Below are 27831 nucleotides of genomic sequence, written 5' to 3'. Positions count from 1 at the left end.
TCGTAGTGGCAGCGCAGAGGAGGGACTGGGCAGATTAACCTGGCGAGTCAGGAGGCAGCGGGAGTCTGAGGGATGAAGAGTGTGCTGGGTGTCCTCCCTTCGCTCCCAAGACCTTCTTTCCGTCCTCCTCCTGCTGTCCGTCCTGCAGGCTGACTTCCGTGGACTGGCTCATCTTCCTTCAGATTTCAGTTGGGTCTGGACAACTGGGAGCACGGCGGGTATTGGGCAGAGGGTGGGGAACGTGTTCGGGAATTTGTTTCTCTCCCTATAGGGTTTCCATGGGCTGGCCCCATGCCCCTCCTGAAGGTCGTGGCTCCTGCCAGGCAGCTGCACCCGCCCAGCTCTGTTTCTGGGTCTCAGGAGTGAATCTGGGGGCGGGGTAATGCCAGGCCTGCTGCCCTGTACTGGCCATCGTGCCTCTCCCTCCTCGGCCCACGCCTGTGTCAATAGTTCCTGTATTAAACTCTCAGGTTACTCAGCCTGAGCGTCTCATCTATTCCTGCTGGGACTCTAACTGATAGAAAGAGTGTCCCCACCTAAGTGAACTCTTTGTGCGAGGGTCTGAGCTGCTTGGTGCTTTAAGGAGACTATCAAAATAGTGGTTTGCTCTAGCAGGAGGCTGGAGGGGGAGGCAGAAAGCAGCCGGAGAGGCAACAAGCTAAGAGCTGTTGCTAATGTCTGTGCACCCCTCTGGGTGTCTGGGGCTTCCCAGGCATCAGCCCACGGAGCCCTCCCTGGGTAAGGAGGGTCACTGTGATGCCATTTTGCAGTGAAAGAGCTGAGCTTTACCTTCTGCTGTAAACCATTTCTCACTAAAGGACATCAACTTTTTAAAATCGTTTCTTTCTTTATAACTATGTCTTAGTAAGCTGAAGTGTTTTTTAAAAGATAAAGTAATGTTAGAGAAGAATTCACGCGGCATGACCTTCCCTTATAGCTATTTAAAAAATTAAAGGCCGTCCTGAGTAATGGACAGAAATCTTGGAAGAGTAAGCGCAGTCTTGAATGTGGTACCTTTCGGAAGGGGTGGCTGCCTCTGTGTCGCATGGTGAATACTTGCTTTCTCAGAGCCCATTTAGATAGCCCTCCCAGCTGCCTGAGGTCTTCGTCTGGCTTCCCAGGAACCAGCAACCTGGGTCATCCATCAGGGCCACAGCTCAGACTTCTCTGGTGAGGTGACACGTCAGGCGGAATGACTCATGGTATTCCAAATCCAGCCTGGGCGCCTGCCACTTGCATTCCCAGAACGAACCCCTGGACACATGAAGATCTGCGTGTAACTCTGCTCAGGCATCTCTGCCTGGAAGGTCAAGTGCTTTGGCCTAAAGATTCTTCGTCTTCCTACTGCGGAAGAACCAGGAACTTCCTAAGGGAGCTGAAAATAAGTCTCAGTTAAGACTCATATATGGAACTGGTGAATTCTTTTCTGGAGTGTTGGTTGACAGCTTAGCCGGAGAAGTAGAAGGGGAGAATGCTTAGAGTACACAGAATACAAGCACCGTCTCTTAATTAAAGAAAAAGAAAGGGTTTGAGTCCTATCCATGCAAATAGAAAGCACTAACTAGGAATCTTGGGACTTGCTCAGGCTAATTAATTACACCTGGCTGCAGCCAGCGTGCATGGACCTGCCTTCTGCCTTCAGAGGCACAGCTGGTTCTGCCTGGCTCTCTGAACCAAATCGTATCACATCTCATCATTTTAGTCATTTGGTCCTATTAATTCTTCAGAGTTGCAAATATCTGAAACCCATTATTACAGAGCAGGACTCATGTCCCACCGGGTTTTCAAGTTGAATTAGTGAGGGAGAAACAGTTACTGGAATAGCAGGGATCTAAGATCATCTTGCAAGACAGAGTACACACTTAATTTCACCTTTGTGGCTTTTTTGCCTTCTCTGCTTTGGAGCCTTTGAACCATGGTTGTCTATTTGCCACTGTGTAAATAAACAACAGCTTATCTGTTCCCCTACTGAAAAAACAGTTTGGTTGCTTTTACTTTTACTCTTTTTCTCTCTCACAAATAGTGCTGTACTAGACATCCTTGAACCATGTCTTCTTGTGCACAAGTACCCATTTCTCTAGGACAGATACCGCGAGGAGCCCTTGCTGGGTCATAGGGCCTGATCAACTCTACTAGGGATTCTCAAATTATCCTGTAAAGTGAGTGTACTAATTTACAAACTGCCATCAATCCTTGGATTTCTGACTGGCCACCAATATGTGAAATTATTAGATCTTTTTCTTCTTTTTTATGTGATGGGTGTAACATTATCTATTTTTTGATTAGTGTATATTTTTATATTGGCCAGTTAATCTTCCTCCTCTGTGAATTGCTTGTGTCATTTAGGTGTTTCATCCTGATTTACAGGACTTCTTTATTTAGGATGGCTACTAATTTTTCAGATTTTTGGCATGGCAAATATCTGATCTCAGTCTATGACTTACCTCCATTTTTGGTGTTTTTGACAAAACAGACATTTTTACAAATTTTAATGTGATTAAATTGATCAACCTTTTCCTTGTATTTTGACCCAACATGTGGCATATTCTGCTCCTTCTTCTTTTTTTCTCCTGAAAATCTTACTTTGGTTTACTCATGGGGATAGAATACCAATACTCTACTGAATTTGAAACACCAGAGCAAGGAACAGATGTTTGCTTTTCAAAAACCGGTGCTGCCATGATATTTCAATGTTCACCTCTGCTTAAGATTTTACCCATAGAATGATGATGCAGCGTGATACAAAGACTAGTTCTCTCTGGGCTTTGTTTTTTCTTTAGAATGAGTGTCTGTTTAAAGTCATCATATTTTATTTAATGTCCAATGCCCAGATGTCCTGTTTTATGACATAGGACCAATAAGATTATTATAACACCATCCAGAAAAAGGTGTTAATTGAGCCCAGTAGCGAAAACTAAGGACCAGTTTTCAGAATGAGAAGAAACTTTGTTTAGTGAGATGTGTTACCTCCTGGGTTAGAGCTCTCTCATTTACTCAGTAGGAGTAAATGATTTGATTCTAAATTTTCCAAGAATGTTATATTGGCTTTTTATAAGCTTCAACACAGTGTCTACATAGCCAAAAATTCAAAGCAAAGCTAGGGACAAAAAGATGATTTGCATTTTGTTATTCTGGGAGCAATGTCATGGGCGGATGTAGTCCCTTTATCTCACAGTTTAGCTGGAGCACATAGGGCTTAAAATTGGCCAGCCCTAGCTCCTCACCAATTTTTCTTCCTTGAAAATAATTAGAACCAGGAACAGTTTACATCAAAGTGCTCAAGCATCAAGATTGTAAACACAAACACTTGTTAATTCCCAGACATAGGGTTACAGATTATTTACTAGCTTAAGACGGTGAACCTGTGATTGCTTCAATTTTACATATTTTTCTCTTAGCTCTTTGGTCATTTCCCAAAGCTGAAATTTTTCCTTTGTGTAAAGGCAAGATCCTCAGAAATATGCCTGCCTTATATTTCCTAAGAAAATTCAGATCTAACCAGTAAGGATCCTATTTCCTTCCATAGCACCTATCTAAAATAAAAGTACAGAAGCTTCCAGATAAGGCAGCAAAGGTGAGGTTCACCTCTGTTTTACAATTGGCCAAAATCTAGCAATTTAGAGGGAACATGGGACTTATAGTTACCACTAGCTTTTCTTTGTAAATATTCTTTAAATGATATGTTCTTGTTCCTTTGTGTTAAATATCAGGAACGGTGGTAATGTTGTAAACTCTAGGAGTTTTGCAGTTGTTAGAGCCCCTTGTTTTTATTATATATCATCTCATTTGAGTCTCACGATCTCCCTGCTAAGGCAGGTGAGGAAGGTGTTATTTAAAATGTGAGTTTTGAGGCTGGGACCAGGCTGAGATACTACAGGCCCTAGGAACAAGCAGCTCTCTGCTGAAGTTTGTATACAAAGTTGAAAAACTTTTGTGGTCATCTTATGATGACAGCCTCATGTTTTATGGTTATTTTACCTGAAAGTGTGAGTTGCTCCACCCAACAGAAGAGTTTAAGAGCAGACTTTAAGGCTGCCGTTAGAAAACAAGGCTGGACTGAGCTCTGCCTGACACATACTTGTGAGGTGAGTAGGCTGCCTTAGAAACACTTCTAAAATGCAAACCCACATAAACCTTTTGCCTCTGAGCAGCTTCAGCAGCAGTGCCAGACATCAAAGAAGGGAACTGCCAGTGAACTCACAGATATGAACACACTGGAGGATGAATCTGAGGCTAGTTTTGCTAAATGCCTCCCAGACATTAACCAGCACATCCAGAATGCTGCAAACTCCATTTTTAGTAGGTTATTTCTTGAAATTATATAAACGTGACTAATTCAAATAGGTACTTAGTTTTAAATACCACAGAGGGTTGTGTGGTATTTATATAACTGTTTAATTGAAGTATAATGTATATAAAGAAAAGGCACAACTCGTACACTGCTCAAGACTTTTCACAAAGAGAACACACGCACAGAGCTACCATCTAGATTAGGAAACAAAGCAGCACCCCTGAGGCTCCCCCATTCACCCTGGCAACCACTCCTCCCTTCCTTCCTCCCTCACTCCTCTCTCCCCTTCCCCTCCCTTCTCTCTCCCTCCCTCCCTCCCAGAGACAGCCGTGGACCTGATCCCTATCACCAATGATTAGCTGTTTTTTTCATCTTCACTGAGGTGTAATTGACAAAGTTGTAATATATTTAAAGTATACGACTGGATGATTTGATATTTGAACATACTTGAAATGATCACCACGATCAAGATTATGAATGCATTCAGCACCTCACATAGTTATTCTTTTTTGTTTTTGGTAAGAATGCTACTCTCAGCAAATTTTGAGTATATAATACATACTATTAACTATAGACAACATGCTGGGCATTAGATCCTCAGGACTTATTCATCTTATAATTGGAAGTTTGTTTTCTTTGACAAACATCTCCCCATTTCCCCTGCTCCCCAGCCCCTGGCAACCACTGCCTACTATTTCTATGAGTTGGACTTTATTACTTTTTTTAGACTCCACGTATAAGTGATACCATATGGTGTTTGTCTTTGTCTGTCTTATTTCACTGAGCAGAATGCCCTCCAGTTTCATCCATGCTGCCACAAATAACAGAATTCCCTTTTGTATGGCTGAATAATATTCCATTGTGTATACATAGCACCACATCTTCTTTATCCATCTATCTTGGATTCCAAGAGCAGCTAGGTATGCCTTGTGTACTTGATACAAGCAGTCTTTTTTTATTTGCAACCTTAAAAAAAACAACCCTTTATTCCTCAAACCTTTGATTCTCATTTGGTCACCCCCTAATACTTTAAGCTCCTATGTTCAAGAAATGTGTTTGTTTCATCTTGATAGCGCCACTACCTAGAGAAATTCTCTTTGCTTAAAATGACTAATTTAAGTAAAACATGCAGAAATGACTTAATTGTATATTTAGGAAACTACAAGGACAAAGACTGTAAAAGAGATATTTTCTCTTTTGCTATGCAACAGCACACCTTAAATGATAAATATTAGTCAACTGAAATCATACAGAATTTATGGAAGGCAAGTCAATATTATCCTAGACATGGACTATCTATAAAGGTATATAAGATGTAGCTCCTACCTCAAAGAATTTCCAACACATTGGTGGCGGTGGCAGCGTCTGTGTGTTGAAGCTAAATGTAAAGGAGGTAACAACATATACAAAGACAATGTGCACATAATATCTGTATTCCAAGTTAGCTTCCAAGTTAGCTTCCAAGTTAGAGGAAGCACAGTGGCAGGAAGGGTTACCTTGTGTTTTAATTTGTTTTGCTAATTTGTGCTTTTTAATATCAATGAAAGCATCTGTTGCTGTCCACTGGTGGTGCTTGACTTTCTGAGGGAGAGAACATGGCCAAGCCTAAGAACAACCTCTTCTGTGTCCCTCAGGGGATACCAACTATGTAGCAGGCACCATGCTGAGGGCTCTGCAGGTGTCCTCTCAGAGGCAGTCCTTCATCGGCTTTCCCAGCCTTCCGGTCGCACAGCCTGCTGTCCAGCCTAAATGCCTCGTGCTGCCCTTGGCTGACCAGGAAGCGATACTTTGGATTGACTGCGGCGATAAGACAAGGATTGTATTAGATAAGATGATGGAACTTCTACAAAACTAATCCCTATATACATAAGGTATCAAACACAGCAAAAGTTAAAAACTCAGTCATCAAAAGTAAAAAACAGGTGTTTTGGTTAGTAATTCATTCTGCTTGAAATATTAATTTAAAGATTCAGATTCTTCTATCTTATGGGTCCACCGTCTTCAACATGTAGCTTCCAGGATTGCTGGGCTTGTCCACGTGAAACTGGAGAAGGAGAAAGAACAAGGAGGATAGAAAGTTTTAATAGCCTGGTCTGAAAGGGTGTATGCCATTTTCACTTGGCTCCCATTGGCTAGAACTCCACTGTGTGACCACGGCTGACTGTGAGGGAGGTCGGGAAGTGTAGTCCGCTGTGTGTCTCAGAAAAGAGGATTTGTTGACCACCTAGCAGCCTTTGCCACTGGCTTCCTGATGACAGGGCATTTAAAATTGGCCTAGAGGCAATGTGAAGTCTTTTGACGGAGATTGGAAAGGAGAGTTAATCCAGATAAAATGAAAAGCATGAAGAAGGGCTCAGACTTGAGTAGGGAAAAAATGCAAGAGCATATTTGAAACATCAGAGATGGTCCAGTTTTTCAGGAGCACATAGGGAGTATCATGGAAGAAACTGTTAGAAAAATAGGTTCAGGCTATTTCCAACCTGAAGCCACATGTTTTGAAGTTTTAAAATCCACACTGAGGAGCTTATATATACATTTTTTTTTTTTTTTTTTTTTTTTTTGGTGCTACTAGAGCTCATTCCCACTTGCAGGAGAATCACAGCCCAAATTCATTTTCTTTCTTTTCCCTCAGACTCTGGTCTTTCCTAGAAAGTGAGTCCTTATGTTTATTCCACAACTCAGTGGCCGCAGTCAAGGAGAGGGCTGCAGACCCGCAGCATGAGCAGCTTTATTTTGAGCTTTGTACCACAGGGTTTCAGAAACTCCCTAGGGGCCTCCTGCTGAAACCCAGTCTAGAGAACACTATCTGCTGAATGCTGCTTGGGATGGATCCCAACTTTAGTAGAAGGAGGAGGGAGAGGAAATTCCTTTCAGATTCTAGGACACAGTCAACTTATGCTCAAGATCCTGAAGTTTAATTATTCACATTGTTATCTTAGGTTGCATAGCTCCAACTGTGGCTCATAGTTATAAAAGTATCCGGTCCTTTAAAATCCACCTTCACCCTTCAGCCTGGTGACCTCCTGACAGTGATTAATTGGGAAGGGTGGGAACTGGGGAAATCCTTTCCCCTCCCTTCAGATCTGCCAACTTGGCTTTGAATCTACATGAATGTTTTGGCCAGAGAATATACATCTCCACACCCTCTGCACTCACCTCTGCTCATGTTCTATTTGGTAATCATGTGCATTCATATTTGCCAAATTAATTTTGACCTAAGCTTTACTATGTGCTGCTCCGGGAAAGCTTCTGTGTGAATTATTCCTCCTTCCTTGAACTTGTGACCATAAAATTAATGGCTCCAAAAATTTACCTTTGCTCTACGATTTGGGGAGGATTTGTTTTCATTGGTCCTACCAGGACGTTAGCGTATTGTCTATCTTTCTTAGACCATTGAAATAAAGAAAAAATAGACCCTTTGATGTAACACCCAAACATTTAAAAGGCACTTCTTTTTCAAAGCATACTTGAAAGAGACTTAGCCCATATGTTTTTCAGGACCCTGAGCTCATTAATTCTATTTAGATTTTTATGGAAAGGGAGCTGTTTACTTACCTGTGTCAAACGTTTCTAGCTATTTTTTTCCCTCTACCTGGCCACAAACCACACTTAAAGAAATTATTGTTACATTGTGTTCTCTGTCCTATGTGCATCTTTCTTCCTCTTTTTCTTTTTCTTTTAAATTTTTAATTGATTTGAGAGGGGGAGAGGGAAACATCGATTTGTGTCCCACTTATTTTATTCACTTATTCGTTGATTCTTGTATGTGTCTTGACCAGGGATTGAAACACCACATTGGCATATCAAGACGGGGCTCTAACCAGCTGAGCTACCTGGCCAGGGGCCCTTCTTTTTTTTCCAGCAGGACACCTCACTGGTTCCTCTCCATCTTCTATACTTGTGTCCTTCAAAGAACTAAACCTTGCTCGTGGCAGGCATTTGGTGTCTTTTCCTTTTTGTGCTTACACGTGGGAAAGTTAGAACTCTTCAGACCAATGTCTGTGGTACCAGTTTGTCCCCCATCATGCTTTGAGATCTGGGTACCTCTTGACATGCTAAAACATTTGGGGAGACAGCATGATGTAGGGAAATAGAACCATGAGCAGAAACTAAGCAGACCTGATTCAAATTCTAGCTTTGCCTTTTACTTCTGTAAGACCTGAATAAACCACTTGACCTCTTTGATCTATTGAGCCTGAATTTTGATAGCATTGACTAGCTTTAGCTGTTTTTGAATTTTATCTAAATGAAACAGTACAGTATGTGAGTTATTATTATTGGTTTCTTCTACTCAATGTTTGTGAGATTCATTTAAGTTGTCGCACATAGCAATAGTTTACTCAGTGGAATTTATGGTATTGTGTTATATATTGCAAATTATTTGCCCATTCTACTTTGATGGACATTTAGGTTGTTTCAGTTATTATGAATCATGGTTCTATGATAATTTTTAGAAAATCTTTTACACATTCTGTTGAATAATGTCACACACTGTGTTCCTCCAGAAGCAGCTCTGAGAGAGATTTGCTTAGAGAAAGTTTATTTCTTTCTGCCATCAAGATCAAAGTTGCCTTCAAGATCAACACCTGTGGGGGAGTGAGAAAGGAGGATTGGACAGAGAGGGAATTTGGACTGTGATGCAGTCACACAAAGGTCTCAGCCAACCTGTGGGGGGCTATGGAGCTGAAATGGCCCTACAGAGTTTTGCCAGTTACAGGCAAGGAGGCTGGACCTTTATGCATCCCTCATTCACCAGTCATCGGATGTAGATTGACCAGGGGAGTGAGCATGATTTGAGTGAGACAGCTCTCTTTCACAGAGAGTGGGAGCCACATTTGTGAGCTGTCATCCAGCAACATTCCTAGCAGCTGGTAGAATGAGTGTTCTAGTCCTGAAACTCCTAAAATGTGTGTGTGTGTGTGTGTGTATGTGTGTGTGTGTGTGTGTGTGTGTGTGTGTGTGTTTAGGGTGAAGCTGAACAGTGCACCAAAGTGTCTGTCACATATCATTAGTAATTTCTAGGAGTTGAATCACTGGTTTGTAGGATATGTATACATTCATCTTTAGTGGATACTGTCAAACAATATTTCAACGTGTCTGTACCCAAACACCATCTTCATTTAAATTCTGAGATCCCCAAATTAAATCTTACCACAAAGTTAAAGGAACATGTATAGAAGGGAAACATAAATGTGAGAATCTTCTATACATTAACTTAATATATCATATATTATGGGGAAAGCAAACTTGAGAACCATTGGAGTGGGCTATTTATCATTCTCTACCTTATGGCTTGACATCCTAAAAACTGTCAGTATTGTTCAGGATGTATTGAAATCTAATTGTGGGATTAATACATCCTAAAGACTTCCTTTTTTGCTGAGAAAAGAAAGGAAAGGAGATAAGTGAATTGACTGTTGCCTCGGATTTCATTTTTCAGAGTGGCCAAATCAATGAAGGTTCCTGTATATGAGACCCCAGCTGGATGGAGATTCTTCTCAAATCTGATGGACTCAGGACGGTGCTCGCTGTGTGGAGAAGAGAGCTTTGGCACTGGTAGGTTTTGTTGGTTTGGTGTTACTGGAAGGGGTGGCTATAGTACTCTGTGACTCTGGTGTGAATCAATGGCCGGAGGAACAGTTAGAGGCAAATAAGTAAATAGGAAAGGTATACACATGGTGGGATATGTGCTATAATACCCTTACCTCAACTGTCCATTTATTTTTCTTTTTTTAACTTCCATTTATTTAAAAAATTGCTGTTATGGAAATTTTTTTCAAAAAATCATGAGTAGAGAGATTATCATATTGAATTTCCATGTGCTTGTCACTTAATATCAATCATCATCACCTCATGGCCAATCTTGCTTTATCTTTACCCTCATCTACCTTGGGAGCCCTCCTTCCTGATTATTGGAAGCAATCCCTAGTGAATCTTTAAATATAATGGCTATTGAGGAAAAAAGTATATGACCACATTATCATGCCTAAAATGTTAAAAAAAGAAATAATTTCTTCATTCAGTATTTTAAAGACATCACTTTATTATCTTCTCCCTTGCTTAGTTTCTAAGAAGTGAGCTCTAATCTTACTTCTATTTCTCTCTTTTGACATTCTCCCAACTCCCTCCTCTGGTTGCCTTCAATATTTTCTTTTTATCCTTTGTTTTCAACAGTTAAATTATACTATGTCTAGGTTTGTGTATTTTTAAAAACCCTACTTGGGGATCTCTTGGATGCTTGTTTATTGTCTTGCATTAATTTTAGAAAATTCTCAGTCATTATCTTTTCATATATATTTTTCCCAATTCTCTTTCTCTTCTTCTTGGACTCTAATTGCACATATGTTAGATGAATTATGACCATATGTTGTTTCAGAGCTTTTATATCCTCCATTTGGTTTTATTTACTTTTTTTCCTTTTGTGTTTGAATTTGGATAATCTCTATTGACATACCTGTAAGTCATTGATTCTTTTCTTAGCTGTGGCCAATTTACTGATGAGTTTACTGGGGGAATTCTTCACTTCTGATATTATGTTTTTATTAATAGCAATTCTCTTTGGCTTTTTAAAAATAATGCTTCATCTCTCTGAAGAAATTATTTTTATATATGTCATTTATATGAAAGGAAGCATAAAAAAGTAATTTATTTTTAAAAAATTATGCATTTATTCTTACATGTTTAAACGTCAGTCACCTTCAAAGTACTCTCCATTTGATGCAGTACACCTATTGAGACACTCCACTGCTCAAAACAGTTTTTAAATTTTTGATTTTGCTGCCTTCTAGTGCTTCTGCTGTTACTGGTTCACCTCTTCCACATGGACAAATGTTTCCCTTTGAGGATTTTTTTTCACCCAGAGAAACAATAAAAAATCACTCTGAATGAGATCGGGTAAATAAAGGGGGTGTGGCACAGGGGTCATGCCATTTTTGGTCAAAAACTACTGCACACTCAGTGCAGTGTGGGCAGGTGCACTCCTAAATCGCCCATCATGAAATGGGCAAGTGGTTTGAAAGAATCTTCAACCAAACATTCAAAGAAAAACTAGCACCTACCCTCAAACTATTCCAAAAAATTCAAGAAGAGGAAAGACTCCCAAACACCTTTAATGAAGCCAGTATTATCCTAATCCAAAAGCCATGTAAAGACACAACAAGAAAGAAAATTGCAAGCCATTATCCCTAATGAACACAGATGATAAAATCCTCAACAAAATATGGGCAAACATGATCCAGCAATACATTAAAAAGATCATATACCATAATCTAGTGGGATTTATTCCAGGGATGCAAGAATGGTACAACATCCACAAATCAATAAATGTGACACATCAGATAAACAAAATGAAAGACAAAAATCACCTGATCATATCAATAGATGCAGAAAAAGCATTTGATAAAATCCACCACCCATTTATGATAGAAAACACTCAGCAAAGTGGGAATAGACAGAGCATAGCTCAACCTACAAAAACCTATGGCCAACATCATACTCAATGGGCAAAAACTAAAAACATTTCCCTTAAGATCAGGAACAAGATAAGAGTGTCCACTTTCACGACTTTTATTCAACATAGTACTAGAGATCCTAGTCACAGCAATCAGACAAGAAAAAGAAATGAAAGTCATGCAAATTGCAGAGGAGGAAGTAAAACTCATTATTTGCAGATAACATGATAGTGTACATAGAAAACCCTATAGGCTCTACTGAAAAACTACTCAACCTAATAAGTGAATTCAGCAAAATAGCAGGATACAAAGTCAATATTCAAAAACTGATGCTATTTTTGAATACCAACAATGAACTATCAGAAAGAGAAACTAAGAAAACAATCTCATTCAGTGTAGCAACAACAAGAAAATAAAGTTCCTAGGAATAAATTTAACCCAGGAGGTAAAAGTCCTGTACTCAGAAAACTATAGAACACTGAAGAAAGAGACTGAGGAAGATACAAATAATGGAAGCATGTACCCTGTTCATGGATTGGAAAAATTAACATTATTAAAATGCCCATACTACCTAAAGCAATCTACAGATTCAACACAATTCCTATTAAAATACCAATGTCATATTTAACAGATCTAGAACAAATACTTCAAAAGTTTATATGGAACTTGAAAAGGCTGTAAGTAGCCACCGCAATCTTGAGAAAGAAAGAAAAAGTTGGGGGGATCACAATACCTGACATCAAACTATATTACAAGACCACTGTAATCAAAACAGTCTGGTACTGGCATAAGAACAGACACATAGATCAATGGAATAGAAAAGATAGCCCAGAAATAAACCCATGTCTCTATAGTCAATTAATATTTGGCAGAGGGGGCACAAGCATACAATGGTGTAAAAATTGCCTCTTCAATAAATGATGTTGGGAGAACTGGACTGGTACATGCAAAGAAATGAAGCCAGGCCACCAATTTATACCATACACCAGAATAAACAGGGAATGAATAAGAGACTTAAATATAAGTCGTGATACCATAAAAGTCCTAGTGGAAAACATAAGCAATAAAATTTCAGATATCCCATGTGGCAATATTTTTGTTGATATATATCCTAGGGCAAGGGAAATAAAGGAAAAATAAACAAATGGGACTACATCAAATTAAAAAGCCTCTACATGGCTAAAGAAACCATCATCAAAATGAAAATGGAACCAACAGTATGGGAAAATATATTTGCCAATGATACTTCAGACAAAGGTTTAATCTCCAAAAGATATAAAGAACTCATATGACTTAACACCAGGAAAGCAAACAATCCAATTAAAAAATGAGCAAAGGACCTGAACAGATACTTCTCCCAAGAGGACATATAGATTGCCCATAGACATATGAAAGGGTGCTCAACATCACTAGCCATAAGAGAAATGCAAATTAAAACCATAATGAGATATCACCTCATACCTATCAGAAGGGCTATCATTAATAAATCAACAAACAACAAGTTCTGGCAAGGATGTGGAGAGAAAGAAACCCTAGTACACTGTTGGTGGGAATGCAGACTGTTGCAACCACTGTGGAAAACTATGATATTTTCTCAAAAGACTAAAAATGGAACTGCATTTTGGCCCAGTGATTCCATTGCTGGGAATATACCTAAGAACCCCAAAACAATTAAAAAGAACTTATGCAGCCCTATGTCCATAGCCATGCTATATACAATAGCCAAATGTTGGAAGCAGCCTAAGTGAATAGATTAAAAAACGTTGGTACATTTACACAATTGAATACTATGCAGCAGAAAGAAAGAAGAAGGAGTTCCTATCCTTTGCAACAGCATGGATGGATCTGGAAACTATTATGCTAAGTGAAATAAGCCAGTTGATGAAAGACAAATACCATATCATTTCACTTATAAGAGGAACCTAATGAAGAAAATAAACCAACAAGCAAAACAGAACCAGAGACATGGAAACAGGCAACAGACTAACAAGCTGCCAGCGGAAAGGGGGGGTGGGCAGAAGGGGAGTGGTAGAAAGAAAGGGCAGGGGTTAGTCAAAGAACATGTATGAATGACCCGTGGACATGGAAAACAGTGTGGGGACTGGCTGTGGGGATGTGGGGTTAGCTATGTGGAGGAGGGCAAAGGGGGAAAAACTGGGACAACCGTAATAGAATAAACAGGAATAATAAAAATGAAGAATCTTCAGGAAAAATTCACTGAAGTCGAACACAGCCTCTCACAACAACGCCAGCTGGTACACTGATACAGATGGGTTCCTAGAACACTCACCTAGCAGAGGAAGCCTGTACTATAAGGGACCCACCTCCCAGAAGATAATTCTGGTTTTTTTGAGTCCCCCCTCGTATAGGTTTATATGTGTTTCTTATCTTTTTTATTAGATCATGTAACATATTAAACATGGTTATTTTAATCTCCTTGTCTGATAGTTCTAATATCTGGTTCATCTTAGTTTCTGGTTCTCTTGATACTTCTCTCTCGATAAAGCAGTGGTTTACTCTTGCTTTTTCTTCAATTTTTCATTGAATGCTAGATGGTATGTATGTAAGAACAGTAGAGACACAGGCAAATAATATTTATACACAGAAATGAGCGCACCACATCTTCTGTCAGGCCATGAGTGTACAAAGTTAAACGAAGCTAGTCAGGAGTTGAGCTGGATTTGGATTTTATTGTTGCTATTACAATTTTTAGTGTAGCACAGACTTCAAAGTCTTCCGTGAGTGGGAGATTTTTTACTATGCACTGAAAGCAAGGGCAGGGTGCTAGAGGAGATTTTTTCCAGTGTTTTTGTTTCATCGCTAGCTTCCCCCAGTTACTGCATATCTGTGATACAATATACACTTCTATCACCAGGGACTCCAGTGTCAGCAGACCTCTTCATAGTATTAGTGTGGAATCCTGGCCCAAGAAGGTTTTTTAGTTAAGGAGCAGAGGTTTTTAGTTCAACCCTGTTCCAGTAGCAGTGGATCTTTGCTTGGGCCCTTGGGATGAGAAGGTTTACAGCTCGTACATTCACGAGCTTAAGGCTTGTGTGTCCTATGAGAGAAAGGGTTGGAGAGCGGGAAGGGCTTGACGCTTGTCTCTCAGCAGCAGCTGATCCTCTCCTGCATGCCAGCACCAGCAAGTCTTTGTTTCCAAACTCCCCTGTGAGCAGCCAGTGACTTATTATTCACTTATATGGAAGCATCCCCTTTCTCCTGTGCTCTGCCAAAAGTGAGACTGTTCTGTGTCTTGTCTCTCCTTGGAGGGGCTCATCACTCTGTAATTCACTTTACTTTATTGCCTTGTGATTTTGGATCTCTAATGAGTTCAAGAAAATTTATGATTTTGCAGGTTGCCAGGCCTTTTATTATTACTGGGAGTGACATTCTCTTGCAGATTTTCATATCCTAAACAAGTATAGAAGTGAAACTGCGAAAGTAATATCTTAATAATGTCTCCTAGCCTCCCCACTTTCCACAACTTAATAGTCGTGTGTCCCCCCCGCCCCGCGGCTAGGATCCAAAAGGTCTTACATTATCACTGGTTGATATTTCTTAAGTCTCTTTTTTAAAAATTTTATTTATTTATGAAAAAAATTTATTGTTGTTCAGTTCCAGCTGTCCCCATTTCCCCCCATTGCTCTCCCCTGCCCTGCCACCGCCCGCACCCTATCCCCGCCCCCACCCCCCACCCGTCGTCCTCGTCTGTGGGCCCTTCGTACCTGCTCCCGTGACGGCCCTTCCTCTTCTTCCCCGTCATCCCCGTCCCCACTCTGGTCGCTGTTAATCTGCATGTTTTTCTCCACATTTTGTCTCTCAAACTTACTCATTGAAGAAACTGGGTCATATATTCTATAGAGCTTTTAACTGCTTTGATTTTAATGTCGATGTCCTCATTTTCCTTTCTAATTTGTCTAGTGCTTATACAAGGGAAGCTATTGCTTAGCATATGCCTTTTCTCTGGTTTTCAACTACCTTAGCACATCTCATTATTAATTTTAGCATTTTCTTTTCTAGAAACTCTACCTTCTCTTAGAACTTTTTCCTTAGGAATATAATTATATAACTATTACTAATTTTTTGTTTTATAATATTTATAAATACTTTTGTATTTTATTTTTTATATTTTTCATATTTTAATTTTATTGTATTTTAATATCTTTATTGTCTTAGCTACAATAGTCAAGATAATATTAAATAATAATTGTAATAGGTCATGATTTTAGTCAAAATGGATGCAATATTATACTATTTAGTATGACTGGTTTTTAATATTGGTAAAATCTTTATCATATATGCATAGATATTTTTCCTATTCTAATTTTATTTAGAATCTTATTAGAAATGGCTGTTGGATTTATCAGGCACCCTTTCAGAATATAGTAAGATATTAATATGTTTTTCTCCTTTATTCTAAGAATGTAATAAAATACTATGATTGATTTGTTGATATCAAACTAAATGTTGACAACATTTCAGCTATGTTCAGGTTCCTGAAGAAATTTCCTCCTGGGGAATTTTATCCTGTTACCAAAATCAGTCAAACCATAGCAGCATTACTGTTACTGGTAGAGGAGGGATGGTCTCATCTTTGTTTCCTCGGAAGAAGAGCAGCCGTATTGAGGCCTCTCAAGAACCACTGTTTGAACTCAGAATGCGTGGATGGCAGCTCTGCTTAGGGCAGACTGTTACACCCTTCCTCTGCTAAGTCCTAACAAAGTGAACAGCTTCCTTCCTCTTCAGTATTCTTTGTGTATGAACCACTGACTGACTCAAAAAAAAAAATCCCAGAGTATATATTGTTACAATAATTCTGTCTCCTGGTTATTAAACTAACATAAACATAGCAACTATAAAGAAAACTAGTAAGCCCAGGTTATCCTTCCTCTTCTGCTTTGCCTTTATCAGCATTTATTGAGTACTTACAATCTACCATGTAATTATAGTCTTTAAAATTAAAGAATAAAATATTACATGTGTAAACCTGATTATACCCTTAGTAACAAATATTTGCATACTTCAACTTAACAAACATTTGCTAAGTACTTACATTGTATGAGGCACTGAATTATATGATATATAGAATACAAAATCCTTAAGGTCATGTCCTTATAAAACTCAAGATCTTCAGGGTACATAATTAGAAAGATGCACAGATGGCTATTACACAAAGCAGAAACTTTTAAGTTTCCGATCGAGGAATAGGCAAAACACTGTGGGAGATAAGAAAAGGAGGAAATGCTTTGGGATTGGAAGTTCAAAGCCCATTTCATAGAAGGGATGGAGTTGGGCTAGTTCTTAAAGAATGGAAAGGATCTGTACACACAGGGATGAAAGGACAGGGACTTGTCAGATGGAGGGCTCAATGTCAAGAAAGGAACAGTGGTGGGGAGGCAGGGGGCCATGTGTTGCGAGTAGCCAGTAGTTCAGTTTGTCTAGAGCAGTGTTTTCCAAATATATGCATAAATCAAGACTCATTTAGGGAAATGAGGTTAGTGTCATGTCATGAACAGCTTAAAAAAATTTAATGGACTAGAAATGAGAATGCATTGCATTCAGTAAAAGTAAATGTTACTTTGAGAACCATGTACATATAAACATGCACACAGGTGTCTATGTCAATACTAGCTCTCCTTGTAAAATTTATTTATTTTTAATCATAGCCAGAAATGTTGGCAAGCTTTTTCTGTAAAGTGGCAGATAGTAAGTATTTTAGATTTTGCAGGCTAAGAGGCTACATACGGTCTCTTTCACAGTTACTCAGCTCTGCCACCGTGGCACAGCAACATATGAGTATGCTGTGTTCTGAAAAAATTTTACACTAATAGGCCTAAGTCCATATTTGTTCTATGGACTGAAATTTGCTCACCTCTGACATATAGGGTAGGGTGGAGAAGGGAGTATCAAGAAACAGGACTGGAAATGTGAGCAAGGAGAAGCTGGTTTCTGAAGCCCTTTGCTTGCCCAGCTTAGATGCTGGGATTTGACTCAAGTGGAAATAGGAAACCACAGCGTGCACAGGAAGGAAGCTTGCTCACACTCTTCAGCAAGCTTTGCTTTCAGACAGTTACGCTGGTTCCAACATGTAGGCTGGACTAAAAGGGAAGTTTAATGTTTCTCATTGTCATGTTTGTCTATCATTTTCCTTTTAAGGAACACAAGAGATTTTTCAATGTATAGAACAGCCCCAAAGGAATTGCTTCCTCCACTGTTATTCAGGTTCAGATGACACTGAATGATATGACACATGAGGCTTCTGAGCCCAAGAAGTGATTAAGTGCTTCACCCAGGGCCCTGGTGTCTGGAAAAGGCCTCTGCTCGAATTTAAGTACAGTTGAACTAAAAGGCAGGTCTCCTCCCATATGGTGCATGTCACTTTCCACTGTGCTGATCAGCCTTTCTGGTGAAAACAATGACTCATTCCATCTCTCTAGCACTCAACAGTAAATGGCTATTAGAAGGCCTGAGAAAGTGGACCACTAACTCCTGGAAGGAGAAAGCGGCTTCATTCTGCTCTTATCCTTGGCTTTATTAATTCCATTTCTTGGAGAGGCATGGGCTGGTTGCGTCAGAATTACCTGGAAAACTTGCTGAAAGTACGGATTTTCTATCCTACCAATACGTGGAATTCCTGGCAGAGTGGGGTCTGAGAATCTGCGCTCTAAATAAGTATCCTTGTATAATTCTGGTGTGCAGTCAGGAGTAGAAAGCACTGCTCTATTGAAAATCGGTATTTTTGTTTTCCATTAGGCATGGTAGGAAGAGTGTGCCTGAGATGCTACATTACGTGTGCTCCAGGAAGTCTAGAGGCCCAGGAATGCGAGGCTGATGACTATATTCAAGACCCTTACCTGCCACTTCTGAACAAGTCATGTGGCCTCTCTGACCTTCGCTTCCAACCTCTAAAAGTCAGCTGATCACAGGAGCATCCTTTTTACTTTGGGGTAGAGTTTTCAGAATCAAGTAATTTATCTAATTAAGGGAGAGAAAGTGGAGAAGTGAAAAGGCTTTAGAGCTGAGACTGGGGAGGAAGATGCTTCTAAAATTTTATCAGACTTCTTCCACTGGAGGCCTTCTTCAGTGTCCCTGAGGCGTGGGGCTGTGTACCAACTAGAAACGCATAATTTAGTGCCAGGAAAGCCTGAAATTATGAACCCACCTCATGCTCTAGAATGCCAAGCATTTTGTCCAAGATGAGCAGAATCCTGGGTAGAAATTTCCCTTGCTGGCTTCTTGAGCACCCAGAACTTTCCAAGGCAATGAGCTGGTGATAGGATGGGTCACAGTTGAGCTTCCTCTCCCATGGAGAGGTCCAGTCCCCAGACAGTGGGAAACCAGTGTTTATTGTCACAGAGCCAAGGGCATTAAAGAAGCCAAATCATCTTTTGTGCTACAGCCAGGTATTCACCCAGCTCCTGGGAAGGGCCCTGGAAAACTGCTTTCCAGAGAGAAAGGAGAACCTTTTATAAATCCCCCCATTTCAATGGACGAAAACTGTTGACCGTAATGGCATTTTGGCTACTTTTCTAACTTCTGATTTTATAGAAATCTGGACTTGTTCCATATAAAGAAAGGGGTGTACTAAAATGCTAAAACTAAGATCTAAACCAAAAACTGAAGTTTTTTGTCATTTGCTGATGATGTGCTCCTGGTTTCCATCATTACATTCAGTCCTACAATTTGGGGAGTGTATGAATTATCACAGACCAGAGTGTGTCCCTTTACAGGTAACACTGAAGAATTGCTCTGGTTGTGAACACCTGGAAAAGTTCCAAGGTTGACCCCCATCTTGAGTATTACTATTGTTTTTATTATGTTTTTGTAAAAAAGCTGATATCCATAGCTATACGAATTCACAAAGTAAAATCAGACACTGAAACAATTTTTATTGTTTGTAAGAGACTGCTCTCTGTTGAGTTTTTCAAAATAATAATAATGATATTTTAAAATGAGCACTAGAACGTGCTGAGGTACTGCTAAGCCTTTTGTATACATTCATCTCTTTCAGGAAACTTGGAATTGAATCCAGGTTTTCTGGCACCAGGGTGACTTGTCCATCATTGTAGTACCAACTTTTCCACTGTGAACTCTGGAGTATAGCCTGGTGCTCTTGAAGTTGGCTCTTGTTTATATCTGCCCAGTCTCGAGTGCAGAAGGTAAAGGCCCAGAGTATGTGGGTATTCCATGTCACAGGAAATCCCAAGCACCTTTCTAGTCTTTTAAGATTTGCTGGGCCTCTCTGCTTGCCATGCAGAAACTGAAGGTGCGCTGAGGACAGGGGCCATGTCTGTCTCGTTCAGCTCTCTTTCCTGGATAAATGACAGGCTTTGAGTGTTGGCAGGATGGATGGAAGGATGGAAGGATGGAAGGAAGGAAGGAAAGGAAGGAAGGAAGGAAAAGAAGAGCAGAAGGAAGGCTGGAATGAGAGATGGAGGGTGGATGAATGAAAATATAGAAGGAAAGAAGAAACAAAGACTTTCCATTTTGGTATTTCTTCTTTGCATTATTAGTAGTTATATTTTTATCATTCTGAGTGAATATATTTCTGGAGATCCAGGCATGAGGGTATCCCAACATTTGGGAGTGTTCATAAAAACAAAACCACACAAATATATACCAGCTGGAAGGGGATGAGGATGGATGTTACAAATTACGGTAAAATCAGGATCACATAAAATTTTAAAATAAAGTTTTGATATTTTCAATCATCATGTAGCTAACAAAGCACTTCTAGGAAGACTCCTTCCACAAGGCTGAGTTAATGAACAGATTTTAAATTTCAAATACTGTTAAGTATTTGTAATTTGTTTAATTAACTTGATTATTTCCTGTGTGAGGGTTGTTGGCAATTACTTGTAAATAGCCATGTTCAGCAGTGGGCTAGGTTCCAGCTTTAGTGATTTTTGTATATACTAAATTGTTATGGCATTTAGCATAGATTTTCTCTGCTCTATTGTCTTCTGGTTTATATAATTAACTTACTCTCTGGTTGTTTTGTGAAGGAATTTTTATTTCCCCTAATAATTATATAGTTTATAACAATTTCAGGGCCACGCCTCTTCCTTTATTTATATTTTGCCCATACACTATGTACAACCTAACAAGATTAGGTTCACAATAGTGCTGTTGAACAAATTTTGAATAAGTTTAGCTGTGTCTTATTTATACAATTGTTTTATTACATATTGTATATTTTCAAAAAGTCAAAATAAAGGAAAACTTTAGTCCATTCCCTATCTTAATTATCATGAACTTCACATTTGGCTGTTTCAATATCTGTCTAAATCTCTAGAGAAAGAGGCCCTTATATTTGTGAATTTCAGATTGTTGAGGTCCTACCACATTTCTTTTGTTTGTGGCCAGTTGGTGTAAATTTGGCTGGGTAGCAGATGTGATGCGAGGAAGCAGCATCAGTGCTAAAGAGAGCAGAGTCGCTGCTGGGCTGGTTGAAACAGGCTGTGCGCACATGTGCAACTCAATCCCGGCTGGGCCAGAGCACCGAGGTGCTGTGATTGACGTCCCCAAGTGCCTCCCTGCAAAGTCTGGAAACTGAAACTCCCTTCTGGACCCTCTACAAGTTATCAACCCTGGGAAACAGAGCTCCCTCCTCCAGTGAGAAAAATATCTTCATCACCTAAGATCCTTTCCTTGGGGTCTCCATGGTTCCAGTTCCATTGACCCTTCAATTCATTCTCCAAGCTGATGAAAAGTGGTAGGAGGGGGTGTTATGTGACACCTAAGTGTGGAACAGAAGCAAAGGAAGGGGGCCTCTGAGGCTGTGTCCACACTTTGCAGTGCGTGCATTCTGGGACTGGGAATCCTGGGAAGCCATGGCCCTTAGCCACAGATTGAAGAATTCCAAACAGACTGTGTCTTTTTAGTGTCTGTCAACGGACTTTTAACAATGGAGCCCATCCCTTGGTGTTTAAGACACAATCCCTGAAATTGTGCTTTGAGGTTTTTCTACCTGCTCTCTGATGATAGTTTTTAGGTGGCCCCCAGAACGATCTGCAGTCTTGTGGTGAGGACCTTAAACCCACTGGAGAGATTTCTTGCACTGTTATGTCCTGTCAAGGAAGAATTCTCAGAGAATGGTGTTGTTCCCATCAGCAGTGGTGACAAGAAACAAGAGAGGATGTATGAGTTAGGAGATCCCACTGTCCCTTACCTTCCTGTGCTGGTATGGTCAGGTGAGAGAAGTGTATCAGCTGGCTGGCCAAAATATTGTGAGGTTTTCCCCTCCTCTGGGATGGATGGCTTGACCGCCTCAGGACATGCGCTAATGAAATGGTGCTAATACGTACTATTTATTGGGTAGCTCCTAAGTAACAGATACAATGCTTAGGGCCTCCTGTATACCATGTTACTGAGACTTTTCAGCAATGGACCATACTGACCCTCCTTTTACAGATGAAGTAACTGAAGCTTAACTGAGGGAGGTCAAGCCACTGGCAAGACCACATTGGCAGAGCCAGGATTCAAACTTAATATCACTGGCTCCACAGTACCCTGCTGCCTCTGTTTTAAGAAAATGCTGGGGGGTCATTTTCTCCCATCTGGTTCTTCAAGTAGATGAGGATGGGAAGAATGCAAAGGGACTTGGGAGACTGGTGTCATGTACACTGCCCAGCACCAGGAATTGACAGACCTCACCCTAACCCTGACTTCCCCTCTTCGAGGTTGATTGAACTTCCTTACAAAGACTGCTTCAACTTCTCTGGGCCTCGGTTTCTTCATTAGTGGAATGATTTGTAAAGTTTTGTCTAATGTAACATTCCACGGTGCTTCTAGCTAGCTGCTTTTAGTGAGGTGTGAATCTCGTGAATTATATCAACGTTCATACTGGAGTTTCACTCGTTCATTCAACAAGCACTTGCTGCACATGTCCTATGAGCCAGGGTCAGGATAGAGCAACAAGTAATTTCAGATATAGACCCTCTCTCACGGAGCTTACAGGGTGTTGCTATGCCCAGGATATTAGCCAGGAGTGGTGCAGCAGTTTTGTGCCAGGCATTATTATTATTAATTATTACCACCATTGTTCTCACAATTATCATCAAATTTATTGTTACATAGTCTTATTATGGGGAGGCACTGTGTTGCCCACAGCAGAGGATTAGCTCCCTCTGGCAGTTGCTGCCTTTTTGAGCAGTAAAACCTTTCTGTGCTGACAGCTAGCTCTGACCTGCCTGTATGCAGCATAGATTTGTTCTCCAATTGGTGAAAATATTAGCGCATTTATTTTTTTTGAAAGCACTTATTTTTATGCATAGAAAAGTGACAATTTTTCCATGAGTCTTGCTTTTTGGCCAACTTAAGTGGTTTGAGACATAGAAAAAAATACCTGTCTCAATTCTGTATCATGTTCTCCAATCTCAGATTCCCCTGCAAGATGTGTCTCCCGGTTTTTCCCTCATAATTCCACTATTTTTTTTTTAAATAAACACTTGTCTTGAGTGAATAAACAGATGATGGGAAGAGTTCCACTGCAAACTTAATGAAAACTTGATTTGCAAATGAAAAAGGTAAACTGATATGAAAGGAGAAGTAAAGGGAAATTTGGCAACTTTCCTGCATGTCTAGTGAGAGAAGAACGAAGCGCAAATTTATTATCTGAATAGACAGAAGGGCTGCCCCAGCTCCAACCATGCAGGGCATGTTACCTGCTTCATTGCAACATCTGAGGCCCACTGTCATTACCAGGCTATTGTCATAGCAGGGAAGGGCATAGGTGTCTGTGCCAAACTGCCCAGGTGTGAGTCTTCTTCTTACCACTTAGACACTGTGCAACTTGACACGCATGACCTAACCTTAACCTCTTATCTGTACAAAGGAGCTATCAAGCTCTGAAAGTTATATAATAAACATTTAAAATACTAGGTTCAGTGCCTGGTGCTTTGCTGTTACTCTTCTAAGAATGGAATTTATCTTGTGTTGCAATTCTGCTTCAAGAGCAAGTTTTGTATCTATATTTCCTGTCATTTCTGGCTCCAGGAAATGCATGTGCTAAGGTTTGTGCTGAATGCGCCTATCTCCTCAAAACCACCAGGAACCCCTTTGAGTGAGTGAGTGACCGACCACCCTGTTGTCCCTGGACTGGGGGCTTCCGGGGATGTGGGATGCTGACTGCTAAAATTAGGAGAGTCCCTGATCTCAGGGTGAGCTGGTTACCCCCAAACTGGCAAAACCCTCACAAGTTTTCCACACAAAAAGGGGAGGGAGAAACCAGCATACTGAAGCTGACTCCAGCAAGAGCCTCCCCCACCTGCCTCAGCAAGGCCAGTGACATCTGCTGAACTAGGGACAGTGTCTACTTTTCTTTAACATCAAATGTGAATGAAAAGAGGAAGAGGTGTAATTCACTACCCCTAGGCAATCTGCCCCCAGTACGGGACTATTTTGGGTGCTCTTCTTATAAAGCATTGGCTTTCAACCCTGGTTGCCTATGAGAATCGCCCAAGTAACTTAAAAAAAAATACTGATGCCTGGGTCTCCTGCTGAGCTATTGGTGTCTTTTAATAAATTCTTTAGGTGATTCTAATGTGCAGCCTAAGCTGAGAATCACCAACCTGCGTTCCAGCTTGGAGTCGACAGCAAGTGCAAAATGATTTATATTTTCCTAATCGACTGATTCAGACTTTCCTGATCTGCGTGTCTGCTGGGACAACTTGACCTGTTCATAACCTGTATGATGTTTGATGGAGCTGATTTGCCCGCGCGGGGCCTTCCATTTGAAGAAAATTCAAATGGATGACTGACACTATGGAGGACTCTTTATTTTCCCCCTTTTCTTTTGTGAGGTCACGCTACTTACTGGTGTGTACTGCCCAGCTCAAAGCAATAACGGTTTTAAAGCTTGAGGGAATTCCAAGTCTAATTTGGGAGAAGGGGAAACAAGGATCTTTCTAATGAGAAAAAAATAGTCCCTCTTTTTTTGTACCCATTTTTGCTGTAGTCATGTCAGGCAAGAGCTGAGCACCTTCCTTCTGGTATCGGGGTGGGGACAGCTGCTTCTCTATGCTGTTCAGCCTCAGGCAGAGCTGGCCAGGATGGAGGAAGGTAAGGAGAGTGGTACTTACAGGCTTTGGGAACAGAAGTCAAAGCTCCTTGCAGTGTCCTCAGCCAGGTGGTGAGCTCTGGCTGCGCCACCAGCCAGGAATCCAGAAGAAGCAAGCTTCAAAAATTATACTGATGTTATTCAGTGCTAAAAAGAAATGAGCTATGAAGCCATAAAAATTCATGGAGGAACTTTAAATGCATACGTCTAAGCGAAAGACGTGAAACTGAAAAGACTCCATATGGTATGAATTAAACTATATGATAATTGGAAAAGGCAAAACTATGAGGAATGGTAGAAAGATTAGTGGTTGCCAGGGGCTAGGAGAAAGAGAGACAAGAACAGTCCAGACACAGAAGATTTTTAGAGCAGTAAAACTGTTCTCTGTACTCTAATAATGAATACATATCATTACGCATTTGTCAAAACCCATAGACTGTTCAACAGCAAGAGAGAACTGTAATGTATGTCAACCATGGACTTGTGGTGATAATGATGTGTCAGTGTTGGTTCATCAGTTATGACAGATGTCCCACTCTAGTGGGGGACATTGATAGTGGAGGTGGTAGTATTTGCCTGGGGACAGGAAATATATGTTAACTCCTTGTACTTTTTGTTCAATTTTGCTTTGGAGCTAAAACTGCTTTAAAAAATAGTCTTTTAAAAATTTTACTGGTAATAATGTGGATAAATGCTACAGGAGAAAAGTTTATTTCTGGGATCTCATGTTTTAAAGACAGAGCAGATGTGAGTATGTGAAGTGAGGAAGTTAAGAAATATCTTACTTGTTTTTTTCCCCAAACAACTCTAACTGTTCACAGAATGCTGGGATTTTGCCTGGGAAAAAATGGGGTGAAATACAGGCTGAGTGAACCCCCTCTCCACACGGGGTCAGCAACAGTAGAAATGTCTGTGGGGGCTTTTGATATGAATCTGAGGCTTTGTCCTCACTGCGGGGGTCCCTCTGTGAGACAAGCAGACCCTTCCTCCAAGCCCAGCTTCCCCAAAGGCCAACATTGACAGCTCAGGTGTGGCCCTTCTTCCTTCCCCATCCTGACTTTCTGAAGCCTTACAGAACATCCCTGATCCTAATCTAAGACCTGTGAGCCCCGCAAGGAGGGGAGGGATCAGTCAATCTCTATGCTCTAAAAAGCTATCCAATCATTATTGGAACAACTCTAAAAAGTTGTTCAATCTAAGAAATGGGGTCAACAGGTTCAGTTTATCATAAGTGGTATTGATCCTTTTAATGCACCAACCAGCTCTTGGTAAATGGAATTCATGTTTTTAAATGTGAATTTCTATACTATTGATGACTTAAAATTTTATTTTTCTTATTATGAAAATAATACATGTTTATTGTGGAAATACGGAGGCAGCAGAAGAAAAACACCTGTGATTCTGCCACTTCAGAGACAGCCATTGTTAACGGTGTGGTGTATAGCCCCTCCAAAGTGCACTGTGGGAATCCAGGGGAAACATCTGTGTATTTGCAACATCATCAATGTCTCCATTCCCACCTCAAGGAGCTGTAAAGAGCACAGTTAATTTTACTTGATCATTGGCCCCTTAGGAATCTTGGCAAATGTATACTTGTAAGCAAGTATATCCAAGCCAACTCACAATCTACTATGCAGTTGGCTACAAATGGTTGTGGCTTTAAAAAAAAAAAAATCCTGCTAAAAGAACTTGATGTCTTCACCACTAAATTTTGACATCTTATCTCACAGTTAATAGCATCTAATCATTGTATTTCCAGGTAATGTAATCCAGCTGGAGATGCAAGGTATGCAAAGCCCATGTTTTAGAACAAAAGGGTATTTTTCTCTTACCAGTGAAGAAAAGTGATTGTTCAGCTATAAAAGGACAAAAGGTTTTAAAATTATTCCACTGGACAGAGTTTCTTAGATTTTTTTTTTTTTTTTTTTTTTTGTATTTGGCCATGGAGCTAACCCAGCGTCTTCCAAACTTCTTCCATTTTTGTAGCAATGTGTTCACTGAATGAGCCTAGAGTCATTCCATGGTGTGATGATTAAAACCCAGAGTCCTCTTAACGAGACATGTGGCCTGTCATCAGCAGACAATGATCAGTGTGTAGGGAGAACTAAAGATATCCTTTTTCTCTCTTAACTGTCTCCACTGCCCACTCAAGGTTGTATGTTTTCCTTTTTGAGGAAAAACATTTAACATTTAACACTAATTGTAACAGGAAGGGTAAGCTTCATTGAGACGTTATCAAAGGTGCTTAACTTAACTAAGGCATTGTTCCAGCCTTTGCAGGGTTTAAACAGCTCTGTGACATCAGGTTTTCTTTTTTCTCTGTATGTTTCATAGCCCTGGAACCCAAGAGAACTGTTGTCTACTCTGATTGCTCTGTTGCAAGAAGAAATGGTCCACTTCCCCTGGTCCCAGTTTCCTTCCTAAGATATTGCTATTGTTAGGGACAGAGGATAAAATTGTATGAATAATTGAGACCAATTTGCATCAAAGTGTGTATTGAGGAATCAGCACCATATTGGTGCTTTATGTGAATTGCCAACAACAAGATCAACAGCAATAGCAACTACTTGTGACATCCCAGTCACTGTTCTAAATACCTAGGTATATACTTAGTCACTTCATCCCGACGGTAGCCCCGTGGGGTAGAGGCTATTATGGTCCCTACGTTGCAGGTGAGGACAGCAAGTCACAGAAAGGCAAGTAGCTTAGCCAGAATTGGAACATGAACACTTTGACTCAAGAGCCTGTCCTCTGAACGTGATTATATTGATATGGCAACCCCACAAGCTTGGTTATGGTGTCCCCATTTTACAGATGAGAAGTTGGGGCTCAGAAAGATTATCATCTTTGCAATAACTCCTCATACCTGGGAAGCAGCAGAGTTTGGTTTAAAACCCTAATTCCAGAGCCTTCCCCATGCCTCCCCATTATACTATGTTTCCACACTATAGCGTATTCCTTTGTATTCACGGCTTTATTCACATCAGAGAGAGCTTATAATTGGCCAATACACAGATACTTAAATGAGC

General features: G+C 40.3%; 1 protein-coding gene across 1 annotated transcript in view; it reads left to right on the top strand.

Annotated features, from left to right (window-relative positions):
- The window catches only part of PGM5 (phosphoglucomutase 5), a 168894-nt gene that overhangs the window by 86077 nt on the left and 54986 nt on the right, over positions 1-27831 (top strand). The window contains exon 7 of the mRNA XM_054583054.1: positions 9732-9847. Coding sequence (XP_054439029.1) covers positions 9732-9847 — 116 coding nt within the window. The remainder of the gene's footprint in view (positions 1-9731; positions 9848-27831) is intronic.

This window comes from Pteronotus mesoamericanus, unplaced genomic scaffold, assembly GCF_021234165.1.
Source record: "Pteronotus mesoamericanus isolate MK-2021 breed Mesoamerican mustached bat unplaced genomic scaffold, CSHL_Meso_final contig_73, whole genome shotgun sequence".
NCBI classification, from domain to species: Eukaryota; Metazoa; Chordata; class Mammalia; order Chiroptera; family Mormoopidae; genus Pteronotus; species Pteronotus mesoamericanus.
The sequence above is the reverse complement of the archived record's forward strand: the minus strand, read 5'-3'. Positions and strand labels throughout refer to the sequence as shown.